The sequence below is a fragment of the Xiphophorus maculatus genome, chromosome 20 (assembly GCF_002775205.1).
Source record: "Xiphophorus maculatus strain JP 163 A chromosome 20, X_maculatus-5.0-male, whole genome shotgun sequence".
Classification (NCBI taxonomy): domain Eukaryota; kingdom Metazoa; phylum Chordata; class Actinopteri; order Cyprinodontiformes; family Poeciliidae; genus Xiphophorus; species Xiphophorus maculatus.
Genome location: NC_036462.1, coordinates 24789315 through 24812980, shown reverse-complemented (window position 1 = coordinate 24812980; position 23666 = coordinate 24789315). Strand labels below are relative to the sequence as shown.

The 23666-nt window shown below is 40.4% G+C and overlaps 2 protein-coding genes across 2 annotated transcripts; both read right to left on the bottom strand.

Annotated features, from left to right (window-relative positions):
- Positions 1 to 6673: 6673 nt before the first annotated feature.
- On the bottom strand, positions 6674 to 8591 carry cytl1 (cytokine like 1). Its single transcript, XM_005797952.3, has 4 exons — positions 8005 to 8591; positions 7875 to 7919; positions 7528 to 7674; positions 6674 to 7424 (listed from the first exon to the last, which is right to left on the bottom strand). The coding sequence occupies exons 1-4, from the start codon at positions 8149 to 8151 to the stop codon at positions 7323 to 7325; spliced, it is 441 nt and encodes a 146-aa protein (XP_005798009.1). The 5' UTR covers positions 8152 to 8591; the 3' UTR covers positions 6674 to 7322.
- A 90-nt stretch (positions 8592 to 8681) lies between these two features.
- On the bottom strand, positions 8682 to 23437 carry evc2 (EvC ciliary complex subunit 2). The gene is made up of 23 exons (XM_023325267.1): positions 22869 to 23437; positions 22011 to 22086; positions 21605 to 21783; positions 21449 to 21505; positions 21150 to 21336; positions 20955 to 21055; positions 20719 to 20784; positions 20469 to 20603; positions 19691 to 19830; positions 19278 to 19602; positions 18958 to 19197; positions 18190 to 18365; positions 17683 to 17842; positions 17377 to 17553; positions 16969 to 17279; positions 16280 to 16454; positions 14886 to 15029; positions 14547 to 14774; positions 14244 to 14455; positions 13097 to 13184; positions 12827 to 13002; positions 9455 to 9556; positions 8682 to 9208 (listed from the first exon to the last, which is right to left on the bottom strand). Exons 1-23 carry the CDS (start codon positions 23076 to 23078, stop codon positions 8851 to 8853), a joined length of 4023 nt encoding a protein of 1340 aa, XP_023181035.1. The 5' UTR covers positions 23079 to 23437; the 3' UTR covers positions 8682 to 8850.
- Positions 23438 to 23666: the final 229 nt, after the last annotated feature.

Below are 23666 nucleotides of genomic sequence, written 5' to 3'. Positions count from 1 at the left end.
TCAACGATGAATTTGTTAAATCTTTTCACACTAAATTAAAATGAAATGTATTATTCATCATTATGTAAGCCAAAACCATGTAAGATGTCTTTAGCGGGAGAAGAATAACAACAAAGTGTTATGTCCTTTGCTATTGAGACAATATTACTGTAAATGGCAATGAAAGAGCTAAATGCTATGAAACCCCCCTAAAAAACTTTGAAACACAAAACACATGACTGCCAGTTCGGCGTATGGCTGTGCTGTATTAGAAGCATCAGAGAAAAAGTCCAAACTCAAATGATAAGCTGCCAAAAATCAAAAAGTGGCGAGAGGAAAGTTACTGTTCAAGGAAAGTCATAAGTCTGACTTCCAGCATGTCACAACAAACACATGGAACAAGGTGCTGTGGTCAGATGACACAAAATGGTAACATTTCATCTAATAAAATGTGGGGAAATAACACTATGCCTCTGAGCACACAATATAGTGAAACATGGTGGTGGCAGCATTGTTCTGTGGAGGTACATCAGGAGGTGAGAGGATTTGATTCAGGTGCAGAAATGCTTCTAAAAGTAGCAGGACAGTGGGGTTTTTTATTTTTATTTTTTGGAAAATCTTAAAAAAAAAAAAAAAAAAAACTGGAATAACTAATCACCCAATTTAATCCAAATACGGTTTGATCACCGTGAAAGTTATTTGGGCGTACCAGAGTAAAGTGGGATAAATACACAACAAATGGCACTCTTTTGCCAAATTTTTTTAATAAGAACGTTCAAAACCATATATTCTTTTTACTTAAAAGCCCAATATTATAGATGAACCTTTGGTTATAGTGTCACCAAAAGTGGAAACGGTAGAGGGGGAGACTTTAGCAAGGCTCCGCAGTGAGATAAAGTGAACACTTAGTCTAGTCACTAGTGTCTTGGATTTTCTGAAAACATACTCTTAGCCCTTATCAGTATATAAAACAACAGCCTAATAAGGTGTATTTAGTGTACGCAGGGGGACAACACTGTTTACCACAACACAGCCTCTCAATCGCCTGGTTTACTGACGAGCACAATTATTATAAACAGAGTAGAGAATGTGCCGGTCATCTATTGGGGGAAACATTTCCTTATGCGCACTAATGAGGCAACACTTCTCTAAAAAAATGCAATAAAAGCGCTAAATGTGATGGAAAATTGCCTGAAAGCCCTATAAAAGAATCGGAATCTCAAACTGCATGGCCGCTACTTTAATGTGAATAAGTTTGTGATGTGTTCTTTACAAGGGAATTTTATTTTAACAAAGCAGAGAATGATTACTGATTGCACAGCATTTGGTTTTTTTTTTTTTTTTGGGTGCAGTACCTGAACATTACATTGCCACGGCCGCCTGCGGTTTTAATGTTCTGTTCTAGTTTTGCTTTTAAGAGTAGGTGCATTGTGCTGCCCTATAATTATGATTAATAAGAACAGCAATTAGGCTTTATGAGCGTACTGTGGGCAGGTTTTCTCAATAAGCCACATGGTGCTGAGTAACAGTTTGGTCCTTTCAGGGTCAGTTTATTATAGCTGCAAGGAGTTCAGACATGATGGTTCAGAAGCAGGGTCTACTTGGAACAAAGTAAGAATTGGCTTGATGGATTCTAGGGATTCTTCACGAGCGGATGTGTCTCGGTTTCTGTTTCCATCAAACAGTTTTCAACATGGCAAACTGCCTGCCGGATATGGATAAAAGTATCGAAGAACTGATCAATATTTTGAAAAGATTAAATATTGGAGCGCTAAAATTTGACAATGATTTTACTCAAATATATAGTGCTTTTACAACGTGTTCAGAATTTGTCAGGTCTTACATGGATGTATCACCTTCATGTGGTGACCTGACACCCCATAGTAAACCCCACAGACTGTTACTGCCACTACCGTGTTTCACAGTGTTTATGCTGAGAAGGAATTATAGATGGATGGATTTTTTTCTTTTTTTTGTCCTCATTACATTTCATGGCAATTGGGTTCATTGGCTTTTATTTAGAGGTACCAGGGACAACAGGGCATGTATCTTTCTCAATCTGCTTCACAATTATGCAGCACTTTGTCTTGGTCTACTAAACAAAATTTAAGCAAGATACCTTGAAAGTTATGGTTGATTGATGAAATGTGGAAAACGTAAGAGGATGTGAATACTTTTTCAAGGCACTGTTCATAGTCAGAGAGGATTAATAATCAATAAAGTCTTGTCTTAAGCTAATGAAGCATTAAAAATGTGGTACTTGGTTGACTAGCACCATCTGCTGATCGATCCGAGTACCTTAAACCTGCTGCCAAAAGAAGACCATGACTGCAACTCTACTTGTTCCTGAAAGCTCTCATGATTCTAACTTAAAAGGTGGATCAACTGTGTGATTACTACAGCAACCATAAGGCCAAGCTGGCTAAAGGGATAGACTGCAGTGGTGAAACACAACCATGGAAACTCGGGTCAGAATGAAGATTTTTACATGAATTATTGAGGAATGAAGCCACTCAGACAAAGCAGCAGAAGCAATAATGTAAGTATTGAATCAGATAAGTACTAGTTCTGGTTAGTATAGTATATAGGTATACTAGTATATATTTAGAATAGTTGGTATATTTCTTTAAATGACATCAGTGAACTGATGATTCAGTCGTTATTATAGAACAAACACTGTGATCCTTGAATAGTTTCTATTGTTAAAGACCTGACTCAGCTGAAACTAGTCTTGTTTTTAGTAATAGAGTCGTAAGAAACGTTCTTCTCCTCAGGATTTCACAACTTTCTGTACCTTTAAATCAATAAGTCATTGCTCATTTGGTCAAAAGTAGATCTGAATGTGCGTTTAAATTGTGAAAAGTCACATCAGGTTATGCAATGAATCGTCATTGATATTTCTATCAGTCTGTGTCAGTAATTTTAAGGATAGCCAATGCTTATTGCTATCTAGTTGTCCTTGTGTATGTGATTTGGGAAGGGGTGTGGTGTTTAACTGAAGCAGAGAATAAATGTCACATGCTTTTTCCAGGTGTCCAAAGGGTAGGCAAACACATATCAATAACGTTTGGTTATTAGCCATTGCAGCAATATTAGTATCAGATAACCAAAGGTTAATGTGATGGGTGGTAGAGTACACTAGGGTGGAAGAAGATAACAGCCACTGTTTTAGCTCTTGTATTTATTTCTGTTATTCCAATATGTTGAGGTCAGACTTTTTTAAAGCAGCTTAAGCATTAGTGAAACTGACTCCACCAGCAATTTGTGTAATGGGCCATGTGGGCTATTGCCCAGGGCAGCATCGGAAAAGAGGTCTGTCACATCCATGACAAATTTTCTAACCAAAATGCAGAAGTCCATTTGTGATGCATGATGAAAATGGTAAGGGGTTTATTTACAATAAAAAATGTGCCATCATGTAAGTAAGTGATAATGAAGTAAACTTTATTTGAAAGTATATAAAATAGTTCAAATAAACCACAAAGTGATTTACATTGTAAATAGGTGTAACAAGACAATAACAGAAAAACCTAAAAGTAGACACAAAACACATACAATGAAAATCATACAGCCAAAATCGAGTTAAGAGCTAGTCTAATTCAGTCTCCATGTAAGGATTTGAGTTTTCTGTGTGTTTATTTAGGTTTCTGTCAGTTGAGTTTCCTTTTGTCTACCCTTGATTGAGCCCAGCTGTGTCTAGTTCCCTTGATTACCCTCTGTGTATTTAAATTCACCTGTGTCTCTTGTTCGTTGTTGGGTCCTCGATTGATGTCATTGTGTCTAGCTGAGTTACCAGTCGCTACTGGTGTCTGAGCTCTTAGCCTTCTGCTCACCTGTGCTCCGTGGATTTAGTGCTTAATTCTTCATTAAACCATCATTTCCACTGCGTCTACCTCACCACTCTACTACTGCAAAACATGACACTCCAGCTGGTTCATTAAAACACTTAGATTAAAACAGCACCAAAAATGGAGGCAACACATTCCACAAACCTGGGTCCTCTGTTCAAAATTGATCTCTTTCTGTCTAAAAATGTATTCAGGGAACCTTTGACCAGAATATGCTGCAGAGGATTGGGAATCCTTTCTAGAGCGTTGTCTATGGAGACGACACTCTAGCTGTTCAGGGAAACTGCTAGTGGGTTTAGTTTTGGAGGAGGAGGGAATTATCCTTGCACCTGGGGGAATGTATGTGGCATCAGGGGAAAGGTGGTTCTTTCAGAGAGAAGCAGAACTGATAGATTGGGCAGGTGGCAACACCAGTGGTGAGCAGAACTGCAGAGAACGACTTTGGAGAAGGTGAGTTTTCCAAGTAAGTTAATGTCACGAGGAGGATGTGGCTCTAGAGGTCTAATGTGAAAGCATTTTCAGCACTAGCTTGAACCTGGGAGACAGAGTGAAATGTGGGCAGGGGATAACTCAAGGAAGTAAAACTGACCAGAGAACATAAGAACTCAATAGAGAGAAAACACACCAAAGGGCCTGACTCCACATCACAGGCAGAGTGGTCATACAACTGCTCCTTTTATCCACAGAGATCTTGATGATGAGAGGACTGGAATGTGCCTTCTTCTTGTTAAGAATATCACCAAAGCTAACATGGCTTCAGTAAGATGTTTAAAATCAATCAGGGATAAGACTTGCTGTATTTGTGAGCAAACTGAGCTCAAAACCAAAGGAAAGATTGCATTTCATTATATCAATAAGCAAATCTAAAAATTTTAGATCTATGCCTAAGATTCATGAATTTATGGGATGCCCCTGGCGGCCTGGAGGCCCTAAGCAGCAGCTTCATTTGCATTTGCCTTGAGTCGATTGTGACACGCATAGACCAAAATCATGACAAGAGGGAAGCAGCAGATAAAAGCCGTCTGCCATATGTGTTAGTTTTGCCCAGAACAGACTCATACTTTTCCCGTGAATCGAAATGCAACAACGCAGTTCCGCCAGCAGAGGCCAGCAAAGGATAGGACTGAAATCAACAATCACAGTCTAATGGTTTTAGGAGAACTTGGGGGAGGCAGAGTTCATAATGTCCATAAGTGGGATGTTGATAGACTCCTAAAAAAAAGAGCTGAACACCTAAATCAAATCGAAAGGCATTTAAACAAAATAGTTAAAAGGTTTATAAGATTTTGTCTTCTAAAAGGTTTATTAATTTTTTTTCATGCAGGACAAATGTCAAACTATACCAAGCACTAAAGTTTGTCTATTTTGGATCACTGGGTACTTTTTTACAACCAGTTGACTTAAAGGTAAAATAAAAAAACATAACTGTTACACTTACAAAGGTTTTGATGAGAGTTTAATAGCCCCTGTTCACAAAATTGCGAATGCAACCAAGCTTGTGTTTGAACCAGCCCAGCACTGAACTCATATCAGATTTTGTTTTCTTCCATAAAACCTATCATTTACATCATTTGGTGTTAATTCATTGGCTTTTCCACTGTTTATTCAAGACAGGAAGAATACATTTAATCTGAGTGATTTTTCACCGGCATTTTAACACAGCTCTCATATTCTTGTCAGAGCAACATATTCCCCAAAAGTAAACAACAGAAAATCTCCTTAAAATATTTTGTCAAACCAAAAGCCCTTTGCTGTTTCTTTCATTGGTTTCACATTTTTCAAAGGAGAGTTTAATCCCTTGTGCACCAAAGCCTGATTTACACCTACATCTACCCAGTCCGCTCTACTCATTGGTTGACCACAAGCCCCTGTGTGAGCTGATGAAGAAAACATTAGATGAGTACATGAGCTACAGAAGAAAAACACAACACCTATTTTGGAAGAAATCCAACGAGAAATCTGCTGTTTTCTTAGTGTGGAGAAATCATCTCTTCGGGATATAATACAACAATTTCGCGAATATTCTGGTGAGAAATCCTTTCATTCTTGCACTTTAGCTCAGTTTACAAACCAGTGCATTATCAGGAAACTTCAGTGAAAACTCTTTATCTCTGAGCTAAAAATAGTATAAATTGTAGCGCATGCTAATGGATGATGCCCTAGTGACTGGCACAAATACAAAGGGGTATGAAAAGCTGAGGGAGCAATAAAGTAAAGACTGAATTATAAATCTAGTTATTTTTAATTGTTTGCGTATCAGATGAGAGCTGGTCATTTTGATTCTGTGCTGTTTTATAATTTTCTCCTTTAGTGCCAAACATTTTGGCAGCAAAAAAAAGAGCTACATCCCACAAGTCTCCGGCATACAGCTACTGAGTCTGAATCAATTTGTTTGTTTTGAAGTGATTTAAATGTGAGATTTTGTTTTACATAACAAAAACATCACATTTTAATGGAAGTGTGTACTTTAGAGCAGTGGTTCTCAAACTTTTTTCAGTGATGTACCCCCTTAAAAATATAATTTTAGTCAAGTACCCCCTGACATGGGCAAAACATTTTTGGAATAAAACAGAGGTACAGTGCTGTAAATACCCTGTAAATACTGAATATAAAATTCAGTGTATGAACACACATTTATATTTTATCGAACTTTTTACAAAATAATTTTTCCCAAGACTTATTATGAGGAGCCTACTGATTTTTTAAAGATATTTTGAAAAGCTTCACGTACCCCCTGCAGTACCTCCATGTACCCCCAGGGGTACGCGTACCCCCATTTGAGAACCACTGCTTTAGACAATGATGTGCAATGCAGAATGATGGGAAGAAAACACGGACATGGAAACTGATAGGAAAATAACTTTTTTTATTACTTGAAAAGAATGACAACCTCTACTGATTGCGAGTGTATACATATTGATGTGAACAGTCGTTGTACTTATTATTCATAATAACAAAGTAGCAGAAACATCACGGCTCCTTGGATGCAAAACCTATTCAAGAACATCCAGAGAGATACAAACGGTACAAGAAAGAGGAAGAAAACTCAATTTCTTCTCCAACATGTTTGACGTCCATGTCGAAGCCCTCAATTGTTTACAGGAGGCCACCCAGTAAACATCACAGTTGTGTTACTGGGGAGCTCCCAGTAACACAACCTATTCCTGCTAATTACACACAAACCTTTGATCAGCCCTGGTAAATAAGCAGAGGTCAATGCTGCACACACAAGCACCTTGTACTGGTTTATTATTTGGTTTTCATCGGCATGGCTGGTATTCAGCTAATTTCCTGTGGAAAGTTCTCCGCTTGCTGCTGGAATGTGACCACACGTGTCCCCCGACATGCAGCCTGTCGCCCAGCCCTCAGCCAGCGAACATGCAGGACGTTAAACAGCCTCGTCTTCGGTGTTATATGCTTCCTTTTACTGCTCTACATTTGGATACAATAGATTTCTACGAAGGTATATGTCTGTGCGAATGAGTGTGCGCTGTCTCATCTGTCCTCTTGCAGCAGCTGCAGTCTGTCTTCAGCCAGGTTTGGGCTGCTGCGTCCGGTGTCGATGGCCTCACAGTCGTCTGTGAAAAACACCAAGTCCTACGGGGACAGAAACAACAAAAACAGCAGAAAAACGCAAGTTTACGTTTGGTCGAGCTGCTCCGGCTTAAAAGTAGGGAAAACACGGCTGAGAGGCTCTCACCCGGTAACAGATTCTGGTGATGATGGTGAACAGGTTCTGGGTTTTCCCCTTCAACAGGACCATTCTGGGCTTCTCTCTGCAGCTCTGGCTGGGATGGTTCAGCACCACGTAGAGAAAGTCACGCAGTTTGTTGGTGATGCATGCGTTCTAGAGAGATCATGGTATGTTTGTGAACTAACATCTTCATTTAATTAGATGTTTTAACCTTGATGCAAACAACCAAACAGTTTGATTGAATGTAGCTCTTATCTGACAGTCAATCATGTTCACCTGAAACAACCCTTAATACTATACAAAGACAAAAAAACCCCCCACAGGTTTCCTCTATAGATGCTTTTCCAACTTACATGCACATCAATGTGGATGACAGGTAGAACTTCAGCACACGCTTTCTACAAACCAATCAACACAGCAAGAATTAGACAAAGTAAAAGCCTCGAGTCTAACATGACCACTGCTGCAGTGAAGCGTTCTTACGGTGCGATAGGAATTGTGGATCTTGTCCAGAAGGGTCATGATTTCTTTGCTCAGGCTAAGCGATCTGGAGTAGCAGGTCGGAGGAGCGCAGTCGCACTGAAGCACGACGCTGAAGAAGCAGAGGAGAGCAGTCAGTCCCAGCCTCATGTCTGTCAGCTCCAGAGAGGTCCGGCTGCCTGTACGGGAGTTCAACGAGTAGGCTGCAGAGAGAACGACTGGCTCCACTTTTAAGGATGGAGACGGAGTTAAAAAAAAAAAAAGAAAAAAAGAAAAATGAGGATGACGTGGAAGAACTGGAAGGCTCAGCAGGGAAAACAGATTGACTGTTGGAAAGGAAATCACAGCTGTAGAAATGAGTTAATCTTACTCTGCAAAAAGCAGATCCAGTATTTTTTTTAGTTTTTGACTGTTCTGGTTCGTTAATGCAGACTATGGAGTGCTGTCCAGGCAGAAAACAAGACATATTTCAGCTAAAGAGATAAGAAGTAAAGAATATGTTTTAAGAAACAAAAGCCAAAACTGGATATTGTAATATTTCCAGCAAGGCTATTCAGTTCCATTAGTGTGTTTATACCAAATTCATATTTACATGCGTCACTGTTTGAACTGAATTACTGAACTAAATGAACATTTTCTGAAATGTTCCAGTGTCTAATGCAAATAAATGACATAAGGTGTAAGAAGTCAGCTGCCTTTAATTGAAACAAAGCCGGACACTGCATACATAATAAAAAGTACAAAAATATGCTCTTTCAGCTCCAAAGTAAAACTATGAATTTATTGGTGATTTATTTATTTATATAATATATTTACAACATAAACATTAGAAAAGGCACTGTGTTAGCCTCAGGTTGCAGGAGCAACTGAGCCTTTCTTGAAATTGAGAAAATTCCTCTTCTTTTTCCTTTCTGGGACGACAACAGAGTTATTGGATTCCGGTGGATCCCGAAACACAAACAAGCGCTCTCCGGTGGAGAGGCTGCCCACCGCACCGCAGGCGGAGTCTGAGGTCACGCTTTCCCCTGCGGGGCCATGTGCCGTTTCCTCCGCCGTGTCGCTCCGCAGCTGCGGAACAAGTGCGGCTGGTGTCAAAACATCCCGAGCTCCTCTGTCGTCAGCTAGCAACGGTCCGGCATCTCTAGGACGCAGGAGACGGGACCTAGGGAGCAGCTTTTCCACCGCGCTCAGTCTCTTTTCCTCCAGCCTGACAGAGTTGGAAAACAAAGGGGCCGCTGTTAGCTGGGTCAGAGTATTTCTGTGCTTACCTCATGCTTTGTGGCCACTGGCGCCAAGCCACAAACATTCCTCTGATCAAAGCCATGTTTCACTTTAATTTGGGATTTGTCAATGATGATGGCGAACCACTGATCCACAAGTTATTCTCGGTGGTAGCTGAACATCCGGCCTTCATTTAAAAGCAAAGATAATCGCAGAAACGTGCTGAACCCACCTCTCTCTTTCCACAGCGCCGTTTGGCGTATTAATGATGATTTTCCGCACCGCAATTTCTCTCAGTCTGACAGGAACGGCTCTGTTCTGCTCCCCGGCACATCTGCAGAAAGAGGCATCGTCATCATCGTGGTCTTAAAGCAACTCAATGGCTTTACACCAAAAAACTGTAATGTCACGTCTCTACCGTCAGGCGCCTTTCCCCCACAAAGCCGTGTTCTCATTCAGAGATGACTTCAGGGACACTTCTTAAAGTAAAAACATTCAGTTCGCTTCACACAGCTAGAGTGAGGGGTGAACTGCATGATGCAAAAGTCAAACTCTGAGAGCATAAAAGCAGCCATGAGTGGAGCTTTTCTTGTCCACAGCCCAGTGGAATAAAAGTTCCCATTACGGAAAAACCTCTAAACGGAAGTCTGCAACCGCGAGGCATGTTCATATCCCTAAAACCTGTTGTCCTTTTGACACGTTACAACCACACACCGTATTTTATTGGGATCTCATGAAATCACTGCAACAGATTGTCTTCATAAATCAGACTAATTAGTCAACAGATTCAACCTGCGAGGGATTTAATCTCATCTTAAATGCAGCTGTTATCTGAAGGCTTCACAGGTTGTTGAGGGAACATTCGTGAACAAGCAGTATTGAGACCAAGGAGCGCAGCAAACGGGTCAGGGAGAACATTTTGGGGGATTTTAAAGCAGGTGATAAAACAATATAACTTCTCTTCTCACAGAGAACTGCTCAATTTATCATCTGGGAATCCAAAGGCCCAGGAAGAACACATGTTAGAGGCGGGAGACACAGACAGACGTCTGTCAATCATAAACCTTTTACACCGTTCAATCCTTCGCAAGGAGCTAAATTGTGAGCAGAACTTTGTGAAATCAGAAGCTGATTTTGAATGAGTTGTATTTGAATTTACGTTGCTCAGATTCAATCGGCATGACTCAACAAGAATAAAGGCACTTAGAGACTAAATCTGAATCAGCGTAATCTGAAATCCATGTACTGGTTTGGAAATAATTGTCACTAAAACACAACTGAATTTAATATTTTGAAACTTAATTTGATTTGAAACATTTGATTTTTGTATCTCATCTTCTTGAAAGATGAAATAAAAAAGTAATTGAGTGCAGACTGATAGAACTATATTGGACTTCAAGGAACGTGGAGCATTTTGAGCTGGAATGGGACACAAATGAAGTTGTCAGATATAATTCGCCATGTCAAAAGAGCTGACGAAAGTTGACGATAAACAAATTACATGGATAAGAGGAACAGTGATGTAAACAAATGCTAAGTTAGCACAGTTTGTCCTGGGTTAGAGTCAGTTTTCAAAAGCATTTTTTTTTTCAATTTTAGCCAGTCAGTTTTGATCTGAGCAAAGCAAATTCAAATACAACTTAATTTCAGTTTCTGGATCAGCAGGGGATCAACACTTGTCAACACTTAGGGCGACTGTGGCTCTATAGTAGCGTAGTCGTCTTGCGATCGGAAGGTTGTAGGTTCGACTCCAGCTTCCTCCTGCCACATGTTGATGTGCCTCTTAAGGCACTTAACCCCAAATTGCCTACCGATTGGTGTGAGTGCGACTGGGCGAATGTGACTCTAGTGTAAAGCGCTTTGAGTGGTCAAAATGAGCGCTATGTAAGTTCAGTCCATTTACCATTGTCATAATGTGACACTATCTGAATCTCTACTTCATTTCTTGTACATCTTGGTACTAAACCCTACTGATCACGTCATCTCGCTTTAGCAGGAGTATAAAATGGCTAGAAAAGGCAATTTTCCTGAACACTTTGAAAATAAGAAAGACCTTGAAAGGGAAAACATACTGCATGGTTTTCCAGACACAATATTTTCTGCTGGATTACTAAGCAATCCAAAACTCCTGCTGGAGGCATTCCTCATCAGCAAGGCAAGCCAAACTCAGCAGGAGACATAAAACAGCGTTCCAGGCTATTAGGATAAGAGAAGGAAGCGAAATGAGGAGTAAAAATGTTTATCTCTTCATCTTAGCTGAGGGGAAGCAGACTGCAGCGAGGTTATATAAATTAAAGATCTCACTTGTAGATGGTTGTGTTTCAACAAGCTTCGATTAGAAAACTGTTTTAACAAATCTATTAGAAATAGAAGCAACGCGAAGCAGCTGATTCGTAGAAAGATGGGTGCTAGCTTGCGCTAATTTGTTGGTCGCCAAAAGGGCTGAAAGAAACAGCTGGCTCTGTTTTCAGTAAGAGAACTGCTTTAAACTCCTCCACAGATTTATCATGCAGTTCAAACTTTGCAATATGTTTTTTTTTTTCGTACTAAATTTATATCATGTTAGTTTGCCAAGGCCTCAAGATAAATCTCAGTTTTTGAAGGGTAACCATTTGGTTTTGTTTTAGAATATGTTAAAATGACTTTTTGAGAAATACTTCAAAGGCTACTTAAGCAAAAATGATTATTTTGGGGGTAAAACAGAAGATCTTCGACTGTCCTAGATTGATTTTGTTAACTTAAAGTAATACTGGTACAATCTGTGTTTGCAGCAAGAAGGTTCTGAGTTGCTGAGTAACAACCTCAAGAACTTCATTATCACTTCTATTTTTCAAAATGAAGGTCATATTGTCCACTTATTTTGGATTTAATTTTTTTTCAGTCTGCTAACTGAAGAGTTTTTAATTTCAATCCATTCTTAGCAAATATTCCTCAGCAAAGGATCAACAAGATACAGGTGTAGAGCCATGAATTGGTGGTCTTCACACTTTTTCACTACAGAGAAAGCAAAAGAAAACACTTCTACCCACTTTCCATCAAAGAATAAAATAAGTTGCTGATTTTAAATTCATTCCACGATGTCAGTCTGTTGCCAATGTGTACACTGACCCAATTTAACACCCTCTTAAATTGTTTTTTTATTAAAAAAAAAAAAAAACATCTCAAAAACAGACAATCAAGCAGAGAGATTTAACTGGTTAGATGCCATCTAAGACAGGTTCTGATAAGTAAGTTTACTTTCAAAAGGCACTGACTGATGTGAAAGAAAGTTAAAATGTTTGGAGTTTCTGTTTAAATTGACGGAATGGTTTTTGTGTTTGACACACAACACAGACGTGGACATAGATTTGGTGAGCAAAGGTTGTTCTTAAGGGAGAAAAGATAGGGAAAACAAAGAATTCCTCTGGAGCTGCCTAATCACATCAGATTGCCAGAAAAAATCTCAAATGTTTTTTTTTAACATCTGCACCAGAATGAGTCTCACTATAAATCAAACCTGTTCTCATCATGTCATCCAATACAGTTTGATTAAATCCAAAAAGAACGTGACCCAAACGAGGCTTTGGTCATTTGCCAGATAATAAACCACAGACTCTCTCCTTACCCAGAGTGCTCTTGCTCTGTAAAAGCAGAAACGGGATGTTGTTTGCGGCAGAGCGCGTCGCTGAGCGAGAGAAGTTCACTCTCAGGCAGACTTGGGAGGAGGAGACGCAGAACCTCCAGGAGAACGCCGTCAGAGACGCGACTCTGCTTCACCAGCTGGGAGGTAAACTCCAGATCCTGTCAAGTATAGACTCTCTTTACGCTCTGTTAACCATCAGCAGGATTTCCATCGCGTATTTAATGTAGAAATGAACAGAGAATAAAATCCGACCTGGTCACAGTTTGAGTAAAGCCTTTTGAGCTCGATCTGTTCTTTTAATTCTTCCTTGACTTGATTGCTGGTGGAAATCTCTTGAAACCTGAAGAGAAGAACAGTTTCAACACTGGGAATGTCTAAAGCCTCAGTTGACCCCTAAACCGTTTTAACACCGTTTCTATAGAAACATCCAAACACTAGGCAACCTGCAAGTTCTCTTTTTTTTTAACATAAAAATAGAGGAAAAAATGTAAAGTAAATAGCATTGAAAACAAATTTTTAAACTATTAAGACTAAAATACACAGACAGTTGAACGCTAATTTAAAACAAATGAATAATTAAAACCAAAACTTCATGAGTAAGCTACTCTAAAAGATGAAGGTTTTCAGTCCTGATAGAAAAGACCAGACATATTTTCATAGTTACTAGGGGAACGGTATTTGCCTTACAAAACCAAGTCCACTGTAAAGTTTAGAGAAGAGCTTATGGGCTGAGGTTGTTTTGTCACAGGAAGCTCTCAATTATTCTAATTTCCTAAGGTACTAACTGATTAATATACTTAGCAGACTAGCAAGCTTGATCACAACCTTGCTGGCCCTGAGGTTTCTAACTGAACTGACTCTCTAACCTTGTGGTCACAGGGTCAATAACAATGGCTTCTGTCCTCTTTGTATTACGATGGAGAAAATTCGAATCCATCCTCCTACTGACACTTAAGAGTCTGGCCAGATGTCATCAACATATGCATGGTAAGATATACTGTAATGCCTCCTAATCTGAGCAGGCAGGTATACAAATACTGAATACAAGCAGTCTTAGGATGGAGCCTTGAGGAACTCTACATGTGATTTTGCCATTGCCAATGTTGCAAACTAAAATCTAAATCATTTCAACGCTACCAGTCGATCTTACTCCCACACGGCACTGAGGTTCAGTAAAATCAAAGCCTTTTTGATGCATCACTGTTCAAAAATATTACATTTAATACTGAGAGCCATCTCAGTGATGTGGTGTGCTACAAAAAAAGCTAAAAACATGTACATTTGTAGATAAAGAGCCTGTTCAATGAGGCGTACAGATTGGGTGTGTTTAACATATGTTTATTTGTTGCAGTTTGGGGGGGAAAATGAAAGATATTTAGAAGTTAGCTCAATAGCTCACCTTTCAAACGTCAAAGCAATGACCTGCTCACACTTGTGAAGCGCATCCTGGAGAATAGACGTCATGCTGCAATCGGGCTGGAGCTCGAACACGTCATCTTCCTCTCTGGCCTCCTCTCCCTCAAAGACGGTCTGGATCTTGTGTGACAGTACTCCTAGCCTGTCCAGCTCTGTCCTCTCCGATTGAAGCTGTTGTTCTGCTTCTTCTAGGCTCTTTTGCAAGATTTGCAAAAATTAAAACCTCCTTCAGTTTAAAAGGCATACAAAGAGACAATGGATGATTCTCCAGACAGGATCTACCTACCAAGCAGTGGCTGTGTATACTCTGAGCCATATCCTGTAGTTCTGAGACATTTCTCTCCCTGAGCTGTTGGATGAGCTGGCTTTGCAGGGTGACCATGGCCTTGGACGTCTCCAACACTTTGGCCCATCGCTCAGCCTTCTGGAGGACGACTGTAGCCATCTGCATTGCCAGGTTGTCTGCCTGACAGAGCAGATAGTCATCCCTCTCCCTCTGCATCTCCTCCATCACCTGCCAAAATCACAAACAATGGTTTGATATAGAGAATTTATTGTAAATGTTACTCCAATTGGACTAGTTGTAAAAGCACCTGAAAATGAATCAAAAAGAAGACAGCACTACCTTGTTCATAACACTGTTCTCCATCTCCCTTTCTTTCTCAAACAGATCAATCCTGTCCTGGAGCCGTTTTTGGAAACGCACCACCTCAGATGTATCTGCTTTCTTTCTGGCCTCCGTGCTTCTCCCCTTTGATTGCATATGTTCCTAAAAAAACAAAAGAAAAGAAAAAACAGAAACCACAAGTATTGTTGTGAAATAACTCCAGGTAGAGGGTTATGTTATGATTAGAAATGAAGCCACCCTATAAGTCACGTCTAATTTCTTAATATGGAGTCATCCAGAAGCCACGTACTAATAGGCTACAGCTGTCTTGTACTCCCAGCGTACACCGCTCACCATTTCTCATCTAGTTAAAGCAGCATAAGCCAGAATCTTCTTTTCACGTAGACTAAGAGATGTGGCTTAATGGAAAATATCAAAGAAAAATTGGATATATACCGCATTTTTCGTACTATTAGCCGCTACTTTTTCCCCACCCTTTGAACCATGCAGTTTATAGCCCAGTGCAGTTTTTTCTTCAACCACCAGGGGGCTCTTTAGCAGAAAATGAATCATTGGCAGTCAAAATCGGAAATCAAAGAACAAGCACATGCTAGCAGCACCCCGATGAAGGGGTTTGAGTTTGAAAACATTTCTCATGTTTTCAAACTCACACTCCCTCATCATGGAAAACCATACGAAGAAGTTCATACGACGCCACTTTTAAGTTCAGGGCTATCGATCTGGTAGTACAGGAGGGTAGTAGAGCTGCTGCACGTAAACACGGCGTGAACGAATCCATGGTTCTGCATTGGAGACTCAGGGATGCGTCCTTACCGAGAGCGGCGGAGATGCCAGCGGCTTATATATGTACGTTTGCAGTTTTGTTTTGTTTTTTAAACTTTGTGGGTGCGGCTTATAGTGGCTCTGTAGTCCAGAAAATACGGTAGTTGAGTTTTGAAGTTACAGCTAAAGAAAAGGACTATAGAAATTTTAATTTAAGAAAATTACGACATTAAGGTGCATATTATAGTTTCTGCTCCTGTTCTAATCAGCGTTGTTGCTCCAGGACTCTTATTTCTCCAAACAACTTTGTCACTAGAATGCTTTATTTTAGGGAGCCCAACTGCACAAGACTTGCTTTTCTTCACATAATAAGTTTATCTTTTACTGCATGTCCCTGCAGAGGGACTCCAGACTCAAAAAGCTTTTTGTCTTTCATGAAGACTAACTTGTGCTATTTATTGTCATATTCTTTAAAGTATTCAAGTCCTGCGGTTCTAAAACAGAGGTTATGTACAACACTTGTTTGAGTATATATTTTGAGAAAACAGAGGTCACTAGAGTCAACGATTTTTAACTGGGTCTGTAAAAGCAAATAAACTGATGACTGTAATATGTGTTTAACTATTCACCATCTCCTCTTCGCTCTTTGCTCTCCATTCAGCCAGAGCAGCGTGGAGTTTAGATCTGGAGACGGCGTGGGGAAGCACCAGACAGCGATCTATGACAGACAGACTCTTCTGAAACTCTAGCTTCATCCTCAGCCGGTCGTCCTCAGACAGCGTCAGCTGAGACGAACACAGACACCTAAGTGGGAAAGTTGGAAATAAACAGAAAACTTTATACATTTGAGGTAAGAGCTTTCTTGACAACTGAGCTGAATAATGGTGAAAAAAAGCTATTCCCATTATTCATTGTTTTAGCCAGTCAATCATCTAGTTTCAGCTACTTCAGTAGTTACTGGAGAATTTCTCAACATGTAATGTGGAAAACAGGGATTCATATTGTGATGACAGAAAATCTGTCATACAAAATACTAGGGGTGAACTGATTGCAGTTTTCTGGCCGATCGCTGATTACCAATTGGCATGACTTGGTGGGCGGGGCTAACAGTCAATTTTTAGACCTTGCTGAGGTTGATAAGATCGGGGAATAAGATTGGCTTCACATGCAAGTATCAACCGATCACCAATCTCCCAAAATTAATGGGATTGGCACCGACAAACCAGTGCACTCCTACAAAATAATGCTCTTCTTTATTTCCTTTAATACAGCTTTTCCTATATTTGGATTTCATGATTCATGTTATCACATTGCTGACCGAAAGAAATCTCTCCAGTGAGCCCTGAGCTCCTTCTGTTCCCGCAGCTCTTGCTCCATGCCTTCCTGCAGAGACTCCCTGGTGCAGCTGAGGGTGCGCAGTGCTGCCTTGCCTTCCCGATGAAGCCTCTCCTGGCCCTGCAGAAGAGCACCAGCCCCTTGCCCTGCAGACTTGCCAGACCCCGCCTCGGGTTCCTCCTGCAGCATGGGGTGTTTGGCACCCGGCGGCAGCAGCGTCAGCACGGCTTGAGCCGCGGAAGGCTGGATGGCTTTCACATCAGCCATCACTCCTTGGATCCCTCGCATCGTCACCTAAAGAGAAAGCAGAAAGTGAACCAAAGATGTTCACCTTGTTCATATTTCAGCATCCAGCTCAATTATATTACAGCGTCTGCTGTCAGAGGGGCACCTTGCGGATGTCAGCAGCAGCCTCCTCATCCAGACTGTTGATGAGCTCTGCGAGCTCCAGGCTGCGAGCGGTCAGTAAGTTCTGCCAACACTGCAGATGGTGCGCTTCGTCCATCTTCTCTTCCAGACTTTTGGTAATGCTGGATAAATCCCTCTGTCTCTGCTTGTGGACCCTCAACTGGAAAGGAGGAAACGAGGAGATTACTAACAATGCAATTTTAGTTTAGAAATGGTTTTTAACAACCGGTCTCCCTGCCTGTCCCCAAATGAACTGACTGAATGAAGTAACTTCATTTAATCTCCTCACCATGTTTGAGATGAGCTCTCTCCTCTTATTGATCAGTCCACAGCGCATCGCTCTCTTCTCCTGGTTCAGGGTCTCATCTAGTCTTTGCCTCACCATAACGAGGTCTTTCTGGGCCTTTTCTTGCAGCTGATCCAGCTGCTCTGAAGGTACAGCACTCCCACTGGTGGTCAATGCAAGCAACAACTTCAAATAATGTCTGGGATCCACAGTGATTTTAATGTGTGGCAGAAAGTAAGGATTCTACGATACATGTTAGAGATGATGGGTGAATAGAGCCAGCTGTTGTGTGGGACACAAGTAAATGCAAAATACGACAGAAAAGGATTTCCAGAAGTTTCATTGGCTCTCTAATGAAACAAGTTGTGGGCATCTTTGCAACTCCCACGTATAAAAATGATGACATTCACCCAAATGTCATGTAGGTTGGTTTGAGAAGTATCTGAATGCTGTGTTGAGTGAACATGCTGGTGTTAGTGGGATGGGGGAGAAATGGGCTGCGGTGCCGACCTCTTGATGTGGGAGAACCAGCTGTCCAGGTTGCTGGAGGCGCTGGAGAACGTTTCAGAGATCAGGTCCTCGAGGCTGTGCAGGCTGTGCACCAGGAACTTCCTCTGAGCGCTGCGTTCAGTCAGGACGTACCGCTGATTGGCAACAACCACATCCAGCACTTCCTCCAGCTGATCCTGGTCAGAAAGTTACATAATACTGCAATGAATTAATAAAATAAATGTTTTCTTAAATAAAATTAAAAAAACATGTGTAGATGTGGTATTTAATGACCGTCATACATCCATGGTTTCTATCTTCAGTACAATTTTGAAGCCATCTCACAAAGATTCAGAAATCTGTGAATCTGCTGTGCATGCCCTGCTGGAGACCTTTTTTTTGTGTGTTTTTAATTCCTGTTTGTTTTATTAAAATTTTTTACTGTTAAAAAAATTTAAAAGAAAGAGCTTCCTAATGTTGTAAAAACTGGATCCCAGGCTCATAACAAATTCATGTTCAATTACAATTTCATGAAAGGCAAAATGCTTATGAAACTCAGTGTAGGGCTGAAACAATCAGATTTATCATGATGAATCGATTGTAGAAATCAACAAGCTTTCGATTTAAAAAAAAAGGAGGAAAAGGAATTGGATTAACTCTCTATTTGCATTTTGTAATGTTTTTTAACTTGTATAAAATAAGCTTAAGTTGTTAAATGAAAAATCTGCAGAAGGTTGACTAATCATCAGAATAATCAATAGAATAATCAATTACTAAAATGATGTTCACCTGACAAGTGAAGTACTCATGCTGCAGTCTCTTTGCTGTGCTCTTCTCTAACTCGCCCATCCTCGTGGCCTCCTCCAGCTCTTCGGAGAAGATCTTGTGCAGCTCCACCCGCCGCCACTCGATGATCTCTCTCTGGACTTTCGCCGAAGCGTCCTCACGTTGGACCAAGAGGACGCGGCGAAGGTGACTCTGCCTCTGCTTGTGCAGCTTCTCCAGGAGGCGGCTGCATTGGAGAAACTCCTGGAAACGTCACAGACAGAAGGTCAGTGAATGGGGTCATTTTAAGGGTATTTCTTCCAGTCAAAACACGTTCTTGCTACCTGCTGGTCCGCATGCTGACGAAGCCTCTCGGCCTCGGCCTTTTCAGCCGCTTGTTCCTGATGCTCCGCCTCCATCTCTTCGTGCGTTTCCAGGTTACACTGTCCAGCCAGGGCAGCCATGCGGGCGCCCCGTTCTTCCTTCAGGCGGCCCTCCATTCCGAGCAGCTGACCATGAACCACACTGAGCAGCCTCTGCTGGGCCTGGGCGCTGATCTGGCCCCGTGACAGCAGCCCCCCAAGCAGGCAGGACATCAGGTCTTTGTATATCTGAATGCGGGTGGCCTCCAGGTTACTGGAGGCTTGTAGCAGGGAAGACGTTTCAAGGCTTCAGGAAGAAAAACAGAAAAAAGTAAAGCAGTTTGATCATCCTCAGAGTTAAATTGAGGGTTTTAATAGAAGATTAGTTTACTGACTTATCCAGAGCTTGGTACATGTTCTGTGGATCCTCCAGCACCATGACGTCCACCATCTTGTCCTCAAATGCAGCCTCATCTTTGATTGTCTCACTCATGCTGGAATCTGCATACTCAGGGTCCAAATGACATCTGTTTCTCTGCAGAACAAAATGCAGAAAGTCCATGAATAATAAATCACACATTCACAGAAAATAAATACAAACATACGTGCATTTTAAAAGCACATAAAAAATAAATACCTGCAGCTGAAACACCATATTTAAGTCTTTTGGAATATTTACAAAAACTTTTATTCTTGTCTTCTGATAATAGAGCAAATTTTCCCCGAGTTTTAGATCAGTAAGAATGATTTGTATTTGTTAAATGGCAGAATAATGAATTTAGAAGTTTGCATATACAACAATGAATATGTCTTTAAACAGTGTGGGAATGATGATGATGATGATGCCATGGCTTTTTAAGCTTCTGCTTTTTAAGACTGTTTTGATTAGAGGGCAACGAGTGGATTATGTTATGGTAAAAACTCAAACACTTATTTTGGTCTGATCAAAGTAAAATTCAACTATTTGGCCACAATGAAAATAGTTTCATGTGGGGGACAAAGAGAGAAGGTTACAAGCCAAAACACTTGGCACAAGTCATATTATTTAAAAGGCAACAACTCTTAATGTTAGACAGTCAAGAAAAAATATTGGTTTTTCTGATTTTACCTGTATATCTATATATATTTTTACAAATGAATGAATAACTTAACAATAACTATGAATTTTGATACCTTTCGCTGAAAAAGGCAAAATCTTTCTCTGGAACTAGTGAATTTAATGGCGAGAACCCCCAGCAACAGCAACACCAATGTGATAAAGAAACCAGCAACAAATCCAGCAAAATGGACTCCATGGTTGGGATAAATCTGGAAAGAGTTTCAACAGGACAAGATTTCTTATTCTCATGAAAGAGAAAACCTAAAGAAAGTTCACAAACAATTGCTTAATTATGCAAGAAAAAGGGCACTCTTTGTAACTTACCCTATCAGTTGAATTTACTCTCAGTGTCAGATTGGCTCTCAGTGGCCCAAACATACTGACGTCATTCTGTGGGGTAAAAAGGTCAAAACACAGAAAACATACTTAGTAAGATTGCAGTGAATAATCCTATTATTTTATTCTGAACAAATGTTGAGATTTTGAAAGAGTTGGTTTGGCAAAGGCACTAGTTAGAGTAAATAAAATATGATTAAATAGAAGGAGAAACTTTTTTTCACCTGTGATGCATTAGAGAAGGTCAGGAAAGCGGGAAGATCAAGGAGCTCATTATTGTGACTCCTTACGTGAGCAGTGTAATTAACCACAACATGAGATCCGGCTAAATCAACAAATCCAAATCAGTTTCTGGTTCCCAGAAAGTACACGTTTTAAATGTTAATAATACTGTAGAACATTCTGATGCAGTCACACACCCAGCAGTGAATCGATAGCAAACGTCTGGTAGCCTCTTTCGACGACCCTGCCTTCAGTTTTGATGGGTTTGATCCCAGATATGGAGTCTCTTATGGCCACCTGAGACAGGTTGGTCCCACCCAGGGGGCTCAGGTTGTGGATCAGCAGGAAGAACGTCAATTGGGGGGGGTCGGTGTCGAGCTTCACCTAGGTCGAGTTGATTGACAAGGAAAGGTATGTCTTTTTCTACCAATAAAGTTCATGGACAAGCAAAAGAACAAAACGTTTGCCAGATTTATAATGCACGCGGCTGATGTACCTGGGCACACTTATAAAATCTAACCTCGAAGAAAGATGGAGGTACAACATTCTGAACCTGTGGAACCAATAAAAAAAAATATTTAATTTCTGACTATTTCTAAAAATATATCAAATTATTCCAATAAGCTTAACATTCAGATCAGAAAGAGATGACCTGAGGAGGAGGCTGGTGTGGGGTGTGTCTGATGAGTGTGCTTCTGCTCTTTCTGAGGTGCACCATGTTTGAAATGTAGCTAAAGGGGGAGTAAATGGAGTGTTCCCATGGCCCTACGGAAGCCGACGACAAAGATGGGTCCCATCCATAAACAGACAGGAGCCCGTTGTCCATTTTACCTAAAGACCAGAAGAGAGTATTTGGAGAAAACTTGAAATAAACACAGTTAAAATGTCTGAAATGACAGTCAATTCTAAGAGTATTACTCATTTAAATGCATTTTTTCTTAGTTTTTACCAGTGCACTGAAAGATTTTTATTGAAAAGTCTTATTGTCTTACATTAAACATGCAAGCATGTATTTAGAAATATAGAGTCAGCATTTGTCTGCAATTGCTAACACAAACCATTAATCCTGAGCATCGTTAGGTCGGCTGACGTTCCTCCTTGGTCTTGATGCATTGCATGAAGGGTACAGAGGTCCTGCCAATGGGAAAAATACTATTATACATTAATTGAGAAAATTTGTAGCTAAAAGAACACAAAAACCCTTCATGGATTACATAAATATATCAAAAGTATTCAGACAATGCAAGTAAATAATTAAAGAAATAATTTCCAAACATTGTCATCAGCACACAGTAACAATTCGGATAATTTCATGCTTCAGACTATGTGGAAACAGTTTGCTGGTGGCCTTTTCGCTTTCAACATGACTCTCCATTTGGACATTAATGAGCGAGTTGGATTAGGAGGAACTTGACTTGAGTACACAGTGACATCAACTTGACAAAACATGTGTGGTATGATTCAGAGCAAAGCACTGCAAGTCGGTTCTTCTCGTCCAACATCAGTGCTTGACCTCACAAATGTTCTGATGGGAGAATACTAAAATATCCCTCTGAAAGGCAGGCTATTGAGAATGGGAAGAAATTACACTTTATGTGTCAATAAAAGTAAGCGTTTCAATACTTCCTGCCAATTTTGACGGGTGTAGATATCGTCAAAAATAACACTGCTTAAGTAGAGCATCCACTGTAAGGATTAAGTAATAAACTAATTACATACTGCGCAACTCTACGGAGCCCTCTAGGGGACATGGGGAATTTTTTTTCTTTTGCGTTCCCTCGCAATACTTTTGCGTTCCCTCGCAATACTGTACTGGTCAGTTATGCAGCATAAATGAATACTGCAAGCCTTTAACGACACGGCGAAAATAAATATGTAAACACAAACAAATGACAACAACAAGCTAAGTTACTTACGCCACATTTCCCTGAGGTAAAAGGTGTTGTGTCCCATTTTGTACCGTTACAGCAATAATGTTCACCATTGTCCTCCGTGACACCGGCGCGCAGTTTGACGTTGTGACCGCAGGCAACGTTCAAAGAGAGCGAAAACAAACACAAAACTTTGATATGCAAGAAAAACGAGCATAATGTGCGCCTCTGTGCGATTAAGTGTGCCCGAAACATCCGTAATTTAGCGAGCTACCAGCGGCTAGCTAACTGTCCGTCTTGTTTCTGCATTGCGCCGCGGTTAAAATCCTCTAAATATTTACTTAACTTTGCTTTATTCGCAATAAATGTGTGAGGGTGCGCAGCGCACAAGAACATCGTTCCTGGTTGTCTTCATCTAATGGCGCAGCATGGTAACAGACACGCCGCTTACAACAGACCTCTTCGGCGTAGACAAAATTATAGTTGGAAAAAAAAATGTCTCGAAAAGTTGGAAAAGATGGAAAAAACAGACTACTCCTTTAAAAATGATCAAAACAACGACAACACCATGAAGCTTCCTGTTTCATCTTTCAAAATAAAACATACATTGACGTTGAGTGTTCAGGTACCTGGCTCTTGCATAAATGGCCCCTAGGGACTTCCTTTTCTAATGTCCAAAAAAAAAAAAAATCCTTTGAACATGCTTATTTGTGTCTTTTTACATGTAAAATAAAACGTTTTTAAATCTTAAATGGGGTTCAAAGACTCTGTGTCAAAACTTTCAGTTGAGTCTTAGTATTTATGATTATCTGAGATGCTCCAGTGCAGCTCAGACTAATTAAA